At 36.7% G+C, this 14,544-nt stretch overlaps 3 protein-coding genes across 7 annotated transcripts; 2 read left to right on the top strand and 1 right to left on the bottom strand.

The window, feature by feature from the left end:
* Nucleotides 1–1,108: 1,108 nt before the first annotated feature.
* On the top strand, nucleotides 1,109–5,468 carry LOC113728113 (sphingoid long-chain bases kinase 2, mitochondrial-like). Of its 3 annotated transcripts, XM_072076575.1 has the most exons (13): nucleotides 1,109–1,252; nucleotides 1,416–1,604; nucleotides 1,736–1,812; nucleotides 2,314–2,370; nucleotides 2,447–2,506; nucleotides 3,186–3,263; nucleotides 3,407–3,453; nucleotides 3,563–3,603; nucleotides 3,764–3,848; nucleotides 3,927–4,041; nucleotides 4,191–4,313; nucleotides 4,410–4,510; nucleotides 4,922–5,468. In XM_072076575.1, the coding sequence occupies exons 2-13, from the start codon at nucleotides 1,433–1,435 to the stop codon at nucleotides 5,049–5,051; spliced, it is 1,086 nt and encodes a 361-aa protein (XP_071932676.1). In that variant the 5' UTR covers nucleotides 1,109–1,252; nucleotides 1,416–1,432; the 3' UTR covers nucleotides 5,052–5,468. The 3 variants fall into 3 exon arrangements, with proteins under 3 accessions (XP_071932676.1, XP_027108423.2, XP_027108424.2); XM_027252622.2 differs by lacking the exon at nucleotides 1,109–1,252 and having other exon boundaries at nucleotides 1,291–1,604; XM_027252623.2 differs by lacking the exon at nucleotides 1,109–1,252 and having other exon boundaries at nucleotides 1,292–1,604; nucleotides 2,317–2,370.
* A 2,034-nt stretch (nucleotides 5,469–7,502) lies between these two features.
* LOC140004290 (uncharacterized) lies at nucleotides 7,503–9,580 on the top strand. 3 transcript variants are annotated; one of them, XM_072076574.1, is made up of 5 exons: nucleotides 7,503–7,935; nucleotides 8,581–8,690; nucleotides 8,789–8,855; nucleotides 9,006–9,057; nucleotides 9,134–9,580. In XM_072076574.1, exons 1-5 carry the CDS (start codon nucleotides 7,563–7,565, stop codon nucleotides 9,225–9,227), a joined length of 696 nt encoding a protein of 231 aa, XP_071932675.1. In that variant the 5' UTR covers nucleotides 7,503–7,562; the 3' UTR covers nucleotides 9,228–9,580. The 3 variants fall into 3 exon arrangements, with proteins under 3 accessions (XP_071932675.1, XP_071932673.1, XP_071932674.1); XM_072076572.1 differs by having other exon boundaries at nucleotides 8,536–8,690; XM_072076573.1 differs by having other exon boundaries at nucleotides 8,536–8,690; nucleotides 8,789–8,865.
* A 1,599-nt stretch (nucleotides 9,581–11,179) lies between these two features.
* LOC113728111 (uncharacterized) lies at nucleotides 11,180–14,286 on the bottom strand. The gene is made up of 3 exons (XM_027252616.2): nucleotides 13,187–14,286; nucleotides 11,564–12,106; nucleotides 11,180–11,441 (listed from the first exon to the last, which is right to left on the bottom strand). The coding sequence occupies exons 1-3, from the start codon at nucleotides 14,081–14,083 to the stop codon at nucleotides 11,328–11,330; spliced, it is 1,554 nt and encodes a 517-aa protein (XP_027108417.2). The 5' UTR covers nucleotides 14,084–14,286; the 3' UTR covers nucleotides 11,180–11,327.
* Nucleotides 14,287–14,544: the final 258 nt, after the last annotated feature.

The following is a 14,544-nucleotide window of genomic DNA, read 5'->3' as shown; positions in this document are numbered from 1 at the left end:
AAGTCAGTAATAGGTCATGAAACCTAATCCAGGGGGGCCAAATGCAAATTTCCACTTCAGAGTTGGCGATTAATGCCTAACTTGTTTTTATCATAATAATTCCGGGGGTCATCAGTGACACCCATACAATGAAGTTGTGAAGGAGGCTATAAATTTGGAAAACAAGGAATGCAGCAGTTGACAATCATATAAAATTTCAAAGGAAAGTCACAAAGTTGGTGAAAATTACTACCACATGCTAGCATAATTCTTAACAACCAAGTTCAGTAGTACATCTTGCGGCCCAACCGAATGACGACAACAATATTGTTACTAAGGTTCTGTTTGATAAAACTGAATCTGAAGTTTGAATTCTGAATATTGAAACAATTAATTTGCTGAATTTTAAACACTAAAAAAAATTTATGAATGTCTGAATTTTAATATTATACCTATTTATACTGTTTGATGAACATTTATAACTGAATGTTTAATAAGTTAAATTTGATGATTTTGCCCTTATATCCTTTCATTCAAAAAAAAAAAAAAATAGAACATATGATTTAATTAATTCAAAATGTTAGGTATGAAAATGGCAATATTTATTTTTAAATCAAATTAATATAAAAGATTAATTATATTATATGAGGAGTATGGAGAATAAGTGAAAGTCATTCAAAAGGGAGAAAAGAGAAATAAAAAATCATTAGATAGAGAATATTAGGTTGTTTAATTATATAAGAATTTTGAACATAATTAATAAACAAGGTTAGATTTGGTAGATAAGATAAGGTAGTTGAAGTAATTCTATTGATTCTTATTAGAATTAAGCATTCAGTTAGGATTTTTATGCTGAAAAAAATACACACAAGTTCAGCACTACGTAACAAATTCAACAAATGAATTTTTATTTATCAAGCATTCAAAATATTTGAATGTGTGAAAAAGTTCAGATTTAATATTTTTTTATATTATCAAACAGACCCTAAGAATATTCAATGGATTGACAAGGATTTAAAATTCAAACGGCTGCCTTGGCACTTCACCGGAAAAATTAGCCGCCACCCACCTCCACCACCACCACCTCCTCCTCTCCTACTAGATAGCAAGGATAAAATTTACAACATCTTTTGTTTCAAGGATACATAAAATCCTAAATTGGCCGGTAATCCCAAAACTAATCCTTGTCTTGGATGAAACAACTAAGATCCTACTATGTGAAGCTAAGCTGTAAAAACAACTAGTAGTAACAGAAGGAGTCAATTCAGATTTGGTTTGGTTCTCTCACTTCCCATTCCTAATTCAAATTTGTTGTTCTTCAAGTCTTGTTGGATTAGACTTAAATTAATCCTGCCCTATTAATTAATTACGAGAGCATATAAACATTTCGTAACGTTTAGTAAATGCTAAAGCGTGGTGGCATCTTCCTGTATCAGAGTATTAATTACGAGAGATGTTAGCATTTCAAGGCATAGCTACCGTGGCAATGGCAAAGCCGGCCTGCCTTATCAGAGCAGAGCAACCCTTGGCCACCGATCTCACCGCAGCTGATCGCAGTACTATTTCTCTCGCTGGCAGCGCCTCCTCTCGCCTCCGTGACGTGGTCTTCGTCGTCAATCCTCGAGGTCCCTCTCTCTCTCTCCCTCTTCGTCCCACCCTCCCTTCCCCCACCCACCCCTCCTCCCCCGCCGGGGAGGGGTGGTATTTCTGTTAAAAATTTGATTTTTTAGTTAAATTTGAATTTCGAAATGAGCAGGCTCTAATGGACGAACGGGTGAGCAATGGAAAAAGTTGCTACCTTACATCACGTCTCGCCTCGGTTCCGATTGCAATGTGAGTCTTTCTTTTTCGAATATTTGGATTTTTTAAAATTTTGAATTGCTGTATAGCGGCAGCATTTTAAAGTTGAATTCATTCAAGTGCAATTAAGCTGTTGCTTGCTCATAAAATGTTGCAAAAGTAGACAAGTGATGCATAGTTGCAGTCAAATTGAGTTTGGGGATGGTTTAAATTTGACATTTCATTGTTTTTTCTTGAAATTTGGGAAAAGTAATCATTTGGAAGGAAAGAAGATCATTGATATACTTTCCCTGCATTTGATGTCAATTGCGATTGCTTGGCAGCTGGTTGTTAAAGTAATCTGGATTCGGTTGACAAGATTAATGGGTGCATTCAACATAATGTTGTGGGAAATGTTAGGCTTGTTTGTAGAGCATGTATTTGAAGCTAAATGTCAACCACGGCTTCATTAAATGTTTCTGTGCTGTGGCTTATAGATATTCTTGAATATGTTCTATGGCTCTACTATTTAAATAGAAATATTTGTTTCTCTAGCAGATATGTGAGTCTTTGACTTCGGGACCTTGTCATGCTATTGACATAACGAGGGAGGTAAGCTTCTTGATTCTTAATGCTCTAAGTCTGACACCAAACAGAATGTCCTCTATAACATTATCTGTATTTCCAGGCTATTCGTGAGGGTGCCCAGGCTGTGGTTGCTGTTGGTGGTGATGGAACTCTGCATGAGGTGTGTCTCTATCCACTTCTTATAGGACTCTGGACCTATTATTATCTGCATGTGAATATGTTGAAAACTTTGGTAACTTGCCAAAGGAATCAACCTCCTTTAAACCTTCAAGACCCATGTCCCCTTTTATTGTAAAGGAGAAAATGCAGAAGAGCTTTGAGCATGTGCTAGATTTTGACCGCTTAAACCATGAGCACCTAATTGTCCAGAATACTAAAGATTCATAATAAAATTGTAGTCTTAGAAGTTGATTGCCATTTTTGAAAAAGGTCACTAACTATAATTAATAAAACAGGTGTCCTGGATGCAGCATATACATTAGAACAACAAAGTTTTTCTCGTTTTTTTTCTTTCATTTATCAACACTATCTAAATGAGTGATCTTGTTTCTGTTTTTTACCTGAAAAAAGAAAATTGTTGTGTACCGTGTCCTGAAGATTTGTTTCAGTTAACTACTATAATTTTTATGAGTCAAGTGATTCCTTGTGAGCTCTAGTATATAGCCCATTTCATGGTGTACGCAAGCAGTCGCTTACTCCAATTTACATTTACTTGTTTTTTAAGACGTAATATTCTATTTGTTCTTTACTTTAATGTATCACCTTGCAGAAGACAGGGATACCTGCCCACAAAAATCTTAGTATCAGTGTAGAAATTGTTGAAATCTCATGATGTGCAGGTTGTGAATGGTTTCTTCTGGGGTGGAGAGCCTGTAGCTAGCCATGATCCAAAGTCAAGTCATAAAACTGCTCTAGGTGTAAGTTATACATCAACATGCTTCAGAGTCAAATTTCAACATTTTGTGGTCTTTTAACCATGAATTTTCCAGTTCATATACTTGTATTGAATGTAACTTGTCTGCTCTAGATTTGTGAGATTAACTATTATCATTCTCTACAGCTTATTCCTTTAGGGACTGGATCTGATTTTGCCAGAACATATGGCTGGTCAGTTGGTGCTTCTTCCTAGCATATTGATTGGGTTTTACCGTATGCAGTTCTTTTTGAGATCCTTCAAACTAACCTGCTGCTGTACATTATTTTGCTGTTTGAACAGGAAAAATGATCCTCATGATGCCATTGAACGAATTGCCAAAGGTAAAACTTGCTAGAGAAAATATTTCTTTGATGTTCTAATTTTCATCTGGGCTGCCAGTATTCTGCTCTTCTCACTTTCTTTAGTGCCCGCCATTTAGCATCATTTAACTTCTCCAATTTCAATCTTCGCTCTTTCTCATATGACAAGTGTGTTCTTCAGGGCTCAGATCTCGGATTGATGTCGGAGTTATTAGTGGAGAAAGTGGGGATCCTCATTACTTTATAAATGAGGCTGATATTCATTTGTAAGGATGACTAATCATATGAACTGTTTAATATGAAAATCTCAGTGGTGATTCGTTGATGCCCTGAATAATTTGCAGAAGTGCAAAGGCAGGTTATTATGCATCAAGATACAAGAAGTTTGGAAACTTGTGTTATGTTATTGGTGCTTTGCAAGCTTTCTTTAGGCACCAGAATAGGGATTTAAGGATCAAGGTTGGTATACTGTTGTATTTCCTTGCACAAGGAATCTGTTTATATGCCTTTCTTACTGTCAAATATCCATTATACGTTTCTTCCATTATTTTAGGTGTTTCCTTTTAAGAGTCTCCGTCTGTTTGTACTCGTTCAATTTGTTGATCTAGGTTGATGGAGGTGAATGGGAAGTATGTTCCCAGGTAACAGCCCTTTGTGTTGGAAATGCAAAATACTTTGGTGGTGGAATGAAGATTGCTCCAAATGCAGACCCATCCTCTGGGAATTTTGAGGTGTAGTGAACAAGTGATTTCATTTTTTGTTGGTACTTGATAACATATGAATTTACTATTGACAGCATAGAATTCCACTTTGACTTTCATCTGTAGGTGGTCATCCTTCAGGACTTCAGATGGCATGACTTCATTCTCAATCTGCATAAGCTGTATAACGGGACACACTTATCAGTGAAAAATGTATTTTCACGAAGGTTTGAATCTGCTCTTTGAAGAAAGTTGCTAATTGCTTTCGATGCTTGTGTAGGTATTCATTACATTTATGTAGTTTTTCTTAGTTACATACATGGCTGACAATAATTGGCAGGTTTGGAATATCAAACATGAAAATGGTCTGAGACAATCCTGTATAGCTGTATGGTCCACCTACTATCTAAACGGCTAGAAATGCGAAAGACACGATTAACCTTTTCCATTCTTTTGATAGCCAGTAGTTTGTTAAGCATAAGCTTCCAGTTCAGCAACCAACCAAGTGAATGTTTGTGTTTGAAATGCAATTGTTCTGGGCTATATCTGCTTTCCAACACATTAGCTGTTTGAACGTCAGTATATCTTGCTAGTGCTATAAGTGAGCAATATACTTATAGAATTGCTTTCTCGTGCAGCGTACAATCAATTGAAGTTGAGGAGATCATTCCAAGTGACAGCATTTATGTTCAGTCTGATGGGGAATATTTGGGGTTCCTTCCCAGGAAGTTTTGCATATTACCTGGTGCCATTGAAATGATATGCTAGTATGAGACTGAAGAGGAATTGTCATGCAGAGGCTTTTAATGTAAATATAGAATGATGCATTGACTCACTTTTGTGCAGGGAGTTTAACACTGACTAAGCATACACACTACGGGCTTCTGCCTTGGGAGAGTAGATTGAAATTACAGTGTTTACTTCTAGGATTCAAGAAACAAGTAATCTTTATGCTGATGCAAATGGAGTGGTCGAATTGAATTGAAATGAAATGGACGGAACTTGTGAAAGGAAATTCTTTTGGTGTTTGCTAGTATTTTCCATCTTGATGTGATAGGCACTTGGAAACTTCAGAGGTCAGCTGTTAGGCCGGGGAGGGTTTGTAAAGATTTGTAAGGGGCTAATTATATCCTCGATTTCCAGCAGTATTATCAATTATTCACGTGCAGCATCGATCTGTATCCATATCCTGAAGTAATCTGCAATGTAACTATAAGTGGACTATATTGCTAATGCTACAAAAACTACAAGTGGACTATCCGGCAAATGAACAGTATAGTCGTTCACTCACTGGGGCATTAGTTTTGGCGTTTGCCTCCATTCTTCCCATGTATATGGGCATGCATCTGTTGAGAGCTTTTATTTACTCTGTATAATCGCACTTTGTCAAATAGTTGATGACATTTGTGTGCTATAATACATAGTCAGAGCAGATATATCAGCTAACGGAAATAACTCTTAAAACTCAAATTTGAATGAACCATGAAGAAGACATGCTGCCAATCCGTTCCAAAACCTAAGTATGTGGTATTTAGTAATATCTTAATTGCATTCTTCTGTTTATCTTCAAATTCTACGCTTTTTAAGGCACATGTCAATAACTGCATTTTTAAGTTTGGGTTGCGAGGTGCCTTGCATTTTTGGGTTGATAGTATTTTGAAAGTTTACTGGGATTCTATGGGTTGATTCCTTGTTCATTGAGCACTTAAATTTAGCCAGTTATTTGCCAAAAAGACGTTCCAATTGTTTCCATCAAGAATCATTTTTGGATGTCCTTTTCCATAAAGAATCTTTGAGGAACACGAGAGCAAGAAACATGAGCTTGCTTGGATTCCCCAGGGAGACTAGAGCATTTCTGCTCATTATATATTCTCCAGTTCCCCTCTACCCTTTGCCCAGTTCTTGTTGTACGTGTCCTTTGGTTACGGAGCCCTTGAATTTGTGAAATTTCTAGACGGTCTACATCTTTTGAATTACTAGCAGCGACGGCACAATTCTCTTATGAACAGGAAAACAAAAATTCTAGTGGTCGATGATTACATTAATAGAGGAAAAAATTTAGGGATAATTTCAGATGCATTTCAAATCAATATAGATTAGGAATAATTTCATCCCCTACGATTAGCATTTCAGTAACAATATACACCCAATATGTTAAATTTGTTCTAAAAAATCCCAAAATACTCTTTTGTTACTTAGAAAGGGGAAAAACTCACTAATAAATTTCTTATATATTGCAACTATTGTAAACAACATAACCACCATTGTAATGAACTCAATAAACCACTTCAACTTAATCCCCATATTCTCATAATTTTGACAACCTACTAATATCTCTCTAAAACTTCCCATGCAAATCAACTGTGACAATTAAAGTTTGTATTCAACCTAATTTTTAGTCACTTTTTTTTTTTTGGCCTAAACTCAGTGCTTGAATTGATCAATGTCGCTATCCAAACTCAATCTAAATGGTTGCAACCTTGTTGATGCTAAAATAATCTAACCCAACAAAAATACCATCACGGAGCAACCAAAAGCAACACAGGAGACCATATCCCATGTCTTTAGGCAAATCTGATTGCACTTTTTATATCCCAAAATTCTTTTTTACACAATTGGCATAATAATGTAACATTCCTCAATCCATGTTCCCTTTTTAGCTATCACTTTTATTTTCTTGTCTATATTTTGTATCACCACCATCCTTTTCACCTTCATTTAGTTTGACAACAAATCTGATTGAGCAACTTGTCATTTGGCAATTTCAATTCAATAACACTTACAAAAAAAGGAAAACAACAAAGGGAAAAAGGATCTATTTCCATAATAATGAGGATTCGAGATGTATTAGATGGTTATGTAGATGGCAATTACGGAAAAATAGTGGATTATGAGGTGTAGGAGAATGAAGGTAGGAGAGAGAGTTGAAGAGAGAATAAGAGTTTATTTTGTGTGATAACTGTTGCTTTATAATGAAAGACTAGTTGTACTTGTAGGAGTATTTTTTTTTTTGTAAGAATTATTTATAAGTGAAAGATATTATAGTCATTTTACTATACGAAGGGAGCTTAGTGTAATTATTCAAACCTGAAGGGAGGTGAGTGCAATTGTTAGAAATCTCAGGGGAGGTTTGTATAATTATCCCAAAAATTTATGGCTGGCATTCATTTCAAGGCAAAGATATTTAAAGCCAGAGGCAACCCATGGGCATAGGTCCAATTCTCAGCCGCGTATCATCGGACAAAGAATTTTTCCCAGGAAACCTTCTCCCGAAACCACATGGCAACTCTCTTCTCTACTGCTTCCATCTCTTCCAAGCTCTACACTCATCATCACCATGTTAGTTTCCCCGATGCATACAGGTCCTTTCATCGCCAAAAGACGTACAAATTGCAATGTAATTTGAAGAACACAAGCAACACTTCATCCTCTTCCTCTAGTCAAGAATCCGAACCTGAAAATTTGCTGCTGAAGATGGCATGGTACGGCTCTGAACTCCTAGGCATTGCTGCTTCTTTTGTACGTCCTCCAAAAAATGTTGAAGCCCCGCAAGGAACGTCAGAGCTAGCTCTTGATAGGTCCGGAATAACTGATCGCAACTCAATTGTGGAAGCTATTAAAGATGATTTTCAGAGATCCTACTTTGTTACAGGTTCAATTCTGAATCCAACTTGTCAAGTACCAGTGTGTTTATTTACTTATTTATCTATTTCACATTCTTCAAAATCACGTCACTCAGCGCTGGTATTTTCGAGTTTGATTCCCGATTACGTGCTTCAACCGTTTCAAAGACTTGTTTGTATTCATGAAATTAGAGTTTGAATTTTGTTCAGTTGGTAAATAAAAGTTATACTAGACACTAGAGACATTAGTTGAGCAAATTAATCATTAAGATGGTACCTGACATGTATGTTTTCTGTGGATTTGGCCATCAAGATTTTGTTTTGGGCTGAAAGATCCCCTCAAAAGCTCTAATCTTTGTAAGTTTTCTCCAAAATCCTCATTTTCACATTGACATGAATACAACGGACCATTTTCTAATAGAACAATAACTTGGGGATGAAGAAGTTAGCCAAAGTGAATACTAGGTATTTGCTTAAATGAAGGGATGGCATTATGTGATCCCACTCTTGCTCTTAATTGGTAAAGAACCAGGTTAATTTCTCAAGGAAGGGAATAGTAGCATGCTCAAGCAATAAATACACATAAAAGCTCAATTTCATAACTGCTTGTTCTTCGTGTTTGTGCTCAGGAAACCTGACACTTGATGCATATGAAGAAGACTGTGAATTTGCAGATCCAGCAGGTTCTTTCAAAGGCTTGCGACGGTTCAAAAGGAATTGTACGAATTTTGGTTCCCTTCTTGCGCAGTCGAACATGAAACTTATGAAGTGGGAGGACGTTGAGGTCAGCTAAGCATCTGAAGAAGTTAAATGGGCGAGTGTGCACAAGTTATCTACGCTGGAGGGTTACAAACTGTTCATATGGAATTCTTTTGGGTGCAGGAAAAAGGCATCGGACACTGGCGTTTCAGCTGCATTATGTCATTTCCATGGAAGCCAATTCTTTCAGGTATCTTAAGGTGCTTATGTGACACTGCAAATATGACTTATTTTCTGCAAGTTTATTCAAGATGAAAGTTATAGTAACAAGGACATCGTTATACGCTTACGAGCACGTTTGCAGTTGGTTTTACTTGTTTTTACGCTGGTTGTGTTGCAGCAACTGGTTACACGGAATATTATTTCAGCAAGGAATCTGGAAAAGTATGCCGGTATGTATTACTTCTGGGCACAGTTTCTTGATATTTAGCTTGATCATCTGCTAACCTATCTGGTGGTAACTTGCAGGCATGTCGAGCACTGGAATGTCCCAAAAATGGCTTTACTGAAGCAAATTCTGAGGCCTAGCAGAGGGTTTTGGCAGAAAAACGAAGGTAGTTAAGATAATGATGGGTGTAGGTAATGAACAAAATCAATAGAATAGTTCGAGAAATGTATTATAATGGCAACCAAAATGAACAGACTTCGGGTTCTAGAAAAGCATAATTTGAAAACTTTACCTCATCAAAGAGCCAGGGGAAGTGAGTTTGGTTGGTCAACGCTCCAAGAAATGTATATAGTTCTCGAAGACTTGGTCTGCTTAACGGACACCATGAGGACTTGATTACTGATTAGGCTATAAATGATCAGATTTATCATCAATATGGGCTGGTTTGGATGGCACAAAAGTTGTCTTAAGAACAATTCCTATTTTTAATTCTGCTTATTATCATCAATATAGGCTGGTTTGTATTCCGGGCTTGGACCACATGCTCACATTTACCAGTTGATCATCTAACAAACATTAATTGGTGCTGAGAAGCTCAGTTTCTGCTTCTCGAAGGGGAAAAACTCTTCCTGCTGTGTGTTATACCAATTAGATTTTAGGATAAATTACCTTTTATCCTCCAGTAGTTTGGTGTTTTATCATACAATTCTCTTATGGTTTAAAAACCTACATATGACGCTCTCATGGTTTGAATTAACATGTTATCCTTAGTTTTTCCGTTAAAACTAACGATCAATAGTAAAAAGTCAAAATCAAACTAATAAATCGATAAATTTACCCCTTTGTTACTTCTTTTTTTCCTCCAAACATAAAAAATGAAGAAATTGAAATAAAAATAGATAAATAGGAAAAGATTGATCTTTCTTACACTAACAATGTGCATATTGTCTGTTTTGGATGGATGACAATTTTGCAAATTTTGAATTTAAAATTCAATTTTTGCACATGTATCATAGATTCAGCAGTAATAGTGTATATAAGATTTATTCAATACGAAATAGAAAATACCATTAAAGATTTGGTTTAAAAACTTATAGTGATATTTGTAGTAAAAAAAGATTTGGTATTCATTGTTTCTTTTTTATTTGTTTTATATTTCCCTTTCATATTTTTTGTTTCTTATTTATTTTTTATTTCCCTTCCATCTCTTTTGTATTCAGAGAAAATTAAGATTTTGTAGGTTAATGTATAAATTTTCAAAATCATCTCTTCTTTTCCCAAAAAAAAAAAAAGAGAGAAAGAAAAGGACAAAAAAGAAAAAAATGCAGTGAAATGGTGAATTTGCCAATTTATTAGTTTGACTTTAATTTTTTACTATTGATCGTTAGTTTTAACGAATAAATTGATGGTGACACTTTAACTCAAATCACGAGAGAACTATATGTAGGTTTTTTTAATCATAAGAGTTTATGCAGTAAAGTATCTAACTATATAGAAATAAAAGGTAATTTACCCTAGATTTTAATCCACACTAGAGCGACATCGGAGATAAACTTTGATTGATTGGACGGTTAGGAGAGTATCTAACTTAGGACCCTGTGGAGTTTGGAAAATCCCAAGTCGAGATTCGTTGCAAACAGAAACTTATTCACTTCAGGGGCCTCTTAATGTGTAGAAAGAACTGAATTAAAAAAACATAATAGCAACATATTTTTCCCCAAATTGATATGCTTTAATGGCCAAAAAAAAAAAGGTTTACTCACCCACCTAATTACCGAAACTGGATCTGGAAGTTGATTTCAACTTTTGCAAACATGAAAAGCATACCAATCTAGCAGAAATACATACCACCTCTTTGGTGGGGTGGGAGGTAAGAGTGTGCTTGTCTCTGAAAAAAATTCAGGTGGGTGTGCTGTGCACCCGTCTAGTCCGGTGGTGGTTTAATCCCCTCCGACTTATTCCTGGGTCTCCTTAGGCCCACCCCTTCCCCTTAGTATAGGATAGGATAGATTAGGTTTATCGTCTTCGAAAAAAAAAAAAAGCAGAAATACATATTTGGGGCCTTGTGTTGACTAGGAAAAGAACTATATGTAAACTTACAAAAATTCATTTTTCATCCCACCCCCCCTTTTTTTTTTTTTTTTTTTTCACACTTGGGAAGGATCTTGTCTCGAGCCATTAATGTAAAACATTATATGCACTTGCATGCCGACGTATCGAGTGTTGGGATCACCACCACAGCAAGTGAAAACAATAGTAACAAAGTTGTTTAGTTCATATCCTGCTATACATTTCAATGATTTCGTCTTCTACACATTCACCAACATCAATTATCATGGTATCTTTCTTTTCTGAAGGCAAAAGTCTGCAGCAATTTCTTCTACGAGACTGCTCAAAAATGGAAAAAAAAAAAAAAACTAATGAGAACTTGATAGGTCAACACCAGCGCAGAGTTGTGATTTAGCATGCATTATAATAAAACTAAAACCAAGGGAATAATGCATACATACCTTATCCCAAAGGAACGGATTAGGCTTCTTATAAACTTCCACCTTACGAATTTGTGAAGGATCAGCCATCTTCCATTCACACTGATGACCTGATTTTTTGTAGTAGACATATTGGCTAACAGTTTGATTGGTCAAAGGATTGTAATGAGCGGCAGACAGTGTATATACCGCGGGTCTCTGGCAAGAATTTTTGTTGAGAGATCGAGTGTTGAAGGTGAATCCAGTTTCGTCAGCCCTTTTGTACCAGTTGACAAAGCTTCTTGCTGGCAATTCCATCTCCCTCGGGGTGACGACACCCCGGATAATCTGGACAGCGTAACCCCATGAGACCGAAATAGTCCAGTTTCTAGCATTGTCATAGCATATTGATTGCTGCGCTAGCGCTGCAGAGTCCAGTTCCATTGGCACCTTCAGTCTCTGCAACGCTTCAACTTGGTTTACATTTGGGAAGATGGGCAGAATCAAGTCTAGATGGTGGAGAGAGACTAGGGGTGCGATTGGATGTGCTGCCAAGATGCCAAAGACATTGCCAAACAAGTCGAACTGTTGCACAAAATGTATAGAGAGAGAGAGAGTTTTAACTAAGTTAACCACAAAGAAGTAAGAACGAACAGCAGTTGGTTGACCGCATCTGTATATGGTCTAATCTTCTAGCTTGGTCTTTCAAAATCATACAAAATCTGACTTTTGTTTTCATCTAATTTTGGGTTGCCAGCAAAAGGCAAACAGGATCAGGGGTTGTTCACCTGAATTTCAATTAAAGCTCCTATTTCATCATGCATTAACTATTATATCTAATCAGCCCCGGCCCCTTTAGATAATCTATTAATATCCAACAGACAACTATTGGAGCAAGTTCACTTAATCATACCGATGCATGATATGTGTATCTGAAATTTTGTGTTTAGTGTTTAGGCGCACCCAAGCCACCCACACCCACCTGGTTGGTTCATAGCAGAAATGATGACGAACTTGACTTGACCTATATATCTACAAATTTCAAGATTTTTGCAAGTGTTTTTTTGACATTTCTTGACACCCTTAATTGCGTTATGATGAATTCTTGTGTTACACTTGCCCTACCAATTCATAACTTGTATATGGTACTTATCCCACCAATTCATCCATGGATCGATCCCTCTACAATTTCAAAATCTTACCAACTTTCAATTTTAAATTAAGGAGATTAATTTCAACCATAAATCGTTTCCATCCATTGTGTTTGAAACTCAAATCCCTTATCTTATGATCCTGCGTTTTCTTGAAATTCTAAATTAACTGTAATGTATTAATTAACCTTAACTCATTAATTCATCTAACTCAGCAATAAATCGGACTTCACCTAAATTAATATGGTTGCTAAGAGACAATAACGATGAAATAAATGCCATGCCATACTAGGATAAACGTAAAAAGTCGAGAACAAAATTGATCTGTAACAACCATTCTGGACTAGGCTAGCTAGTCCGACGAAGATTAAAAAAAAAAAAAGAAAACAATGGTTGTAGCCATAAAATTAATCTAATGGAAACAAAGCACAAAAGAAAAAGAAATGTACAACTAATCAAACAGACAGAAAAACCAGAAAAACTTCTTGAAAGTTGAAGGGGGAAAAAAAAAAACCTGGTGAAATCCAAGCTCCTTGGTCAGGGGGACTCCAAGTTCAGCCAAACAAGCATGGACTCTATCATCTGACCCGTACAATTCCGGGTACCTTTGTATGCAATTGTCCTGAATTTTTTCCAGAGCTTTGGCCAAGGGATAGCTTATGGCAAAGCCTCCACCACCATAAGCCATGTTGTACGAAAATCTAATGTTCTGCAAATGGCTCTCTGAGTTGCTACCAATATAATAGAACTGATTATGATCATACTTGGATAAAACTCCAACAAGATTATCAGCAACAAAGAATGTATCGTCATCCCCCATCACAATCCACCTAACATCCTCCAATCCCAGCCTTAATGTTTCGGATACAATCCGGGTTAAACGTAATGCTGATCGATCACCTTCCGTATTCTTGTACCTGAATTTGGTGGTGTCGCTCGACAGTTTTAAGGTCGGAAGAGAATTGTCATCCTCAGTACCTGTACTTACGGTCTTGTCGAGCCAAACAAACCCTCTCGTCTCCCCCGGCCTCCACCATAATTTTACGTAGTTCTTTCGTTGACTCCATAGATGGGATGAAGCTGCAATGCCGAAAACAATGTGATGGAGCTGCGTTTTTCCAGGGTTTTCTGACTCTTGTACTCCTCTGACGTTCGACTTGTTTTGACTAGAGTAAGATTGTGTCTGCAGAGACGATGACGATGATGATGATGAAGATTTTTCTAGATCATGGATGTGAAGAGGGGTCTCGATGTATATGGCTAAGGGGCACAATAACTTTATGTAGTAAATAACGCAGGTGATGAAGGAAACGAGAATCACGGACACCATGAGTTTTGTCAGCCAACCAAGAATGGAACTTTGGTTCTTCATGGAGTGTAACAAAATCCTAGCAGATTCTACATCTTTCATGGTTTTGGGATTTTCAGGATCTTCGTTATGTACAGAACTATAGAAACAAAATCTAAGGGATCATGACAAATTCTTCAAATGAACAAATTCAGAAGTTGATTGTTTGATACGATGAAATCCAAGGAATAGTAGTATATCCTAACCTTCCTTCTTCAGTGGTGGAATGCGAGGAGAAAGAAGAGGAGGAGATGTTGCTCTTGAAAGGTTTCTTTAGTCAAGGAGTCTCACTCATTTGGGTTGGGTGTTCTATCTAGCATTTATAGGTCTCTCGGACGGATCAAAAAATTTCAAATTCTGTTCCACAGGCTCTCTCCCCATCTCCCCCACACCCCACCCCACCCCCCCCCCCCTTTTTTTTTTTTGGAGGAAACAGGACATATATATATATGTATTATTTTAGTATGTTATTAGTAGTAGTAGTGTTGAATGGGTTTTTAGTTGAACCTATGTATTAGCACCAA

Source organism: Coffea arabica, chromosome 2c (assembly GCF_036785885.1).
Source record: "Coffea arabica cultivar ET-39 chromosome 2c, Coffea Arabica ET-39 HiFi, whole genome shotgun sequence".
NCBI classification, from domain to species: Eukaryota; Viridiplantae; Streptophyta; class Magnoliopsida; order Gentianales; family Rubiaceae; genus Coffea; species Coffea arabica.
This window is presented reverse-complemented; position numbering and strand designations above follow the sequence as displayed.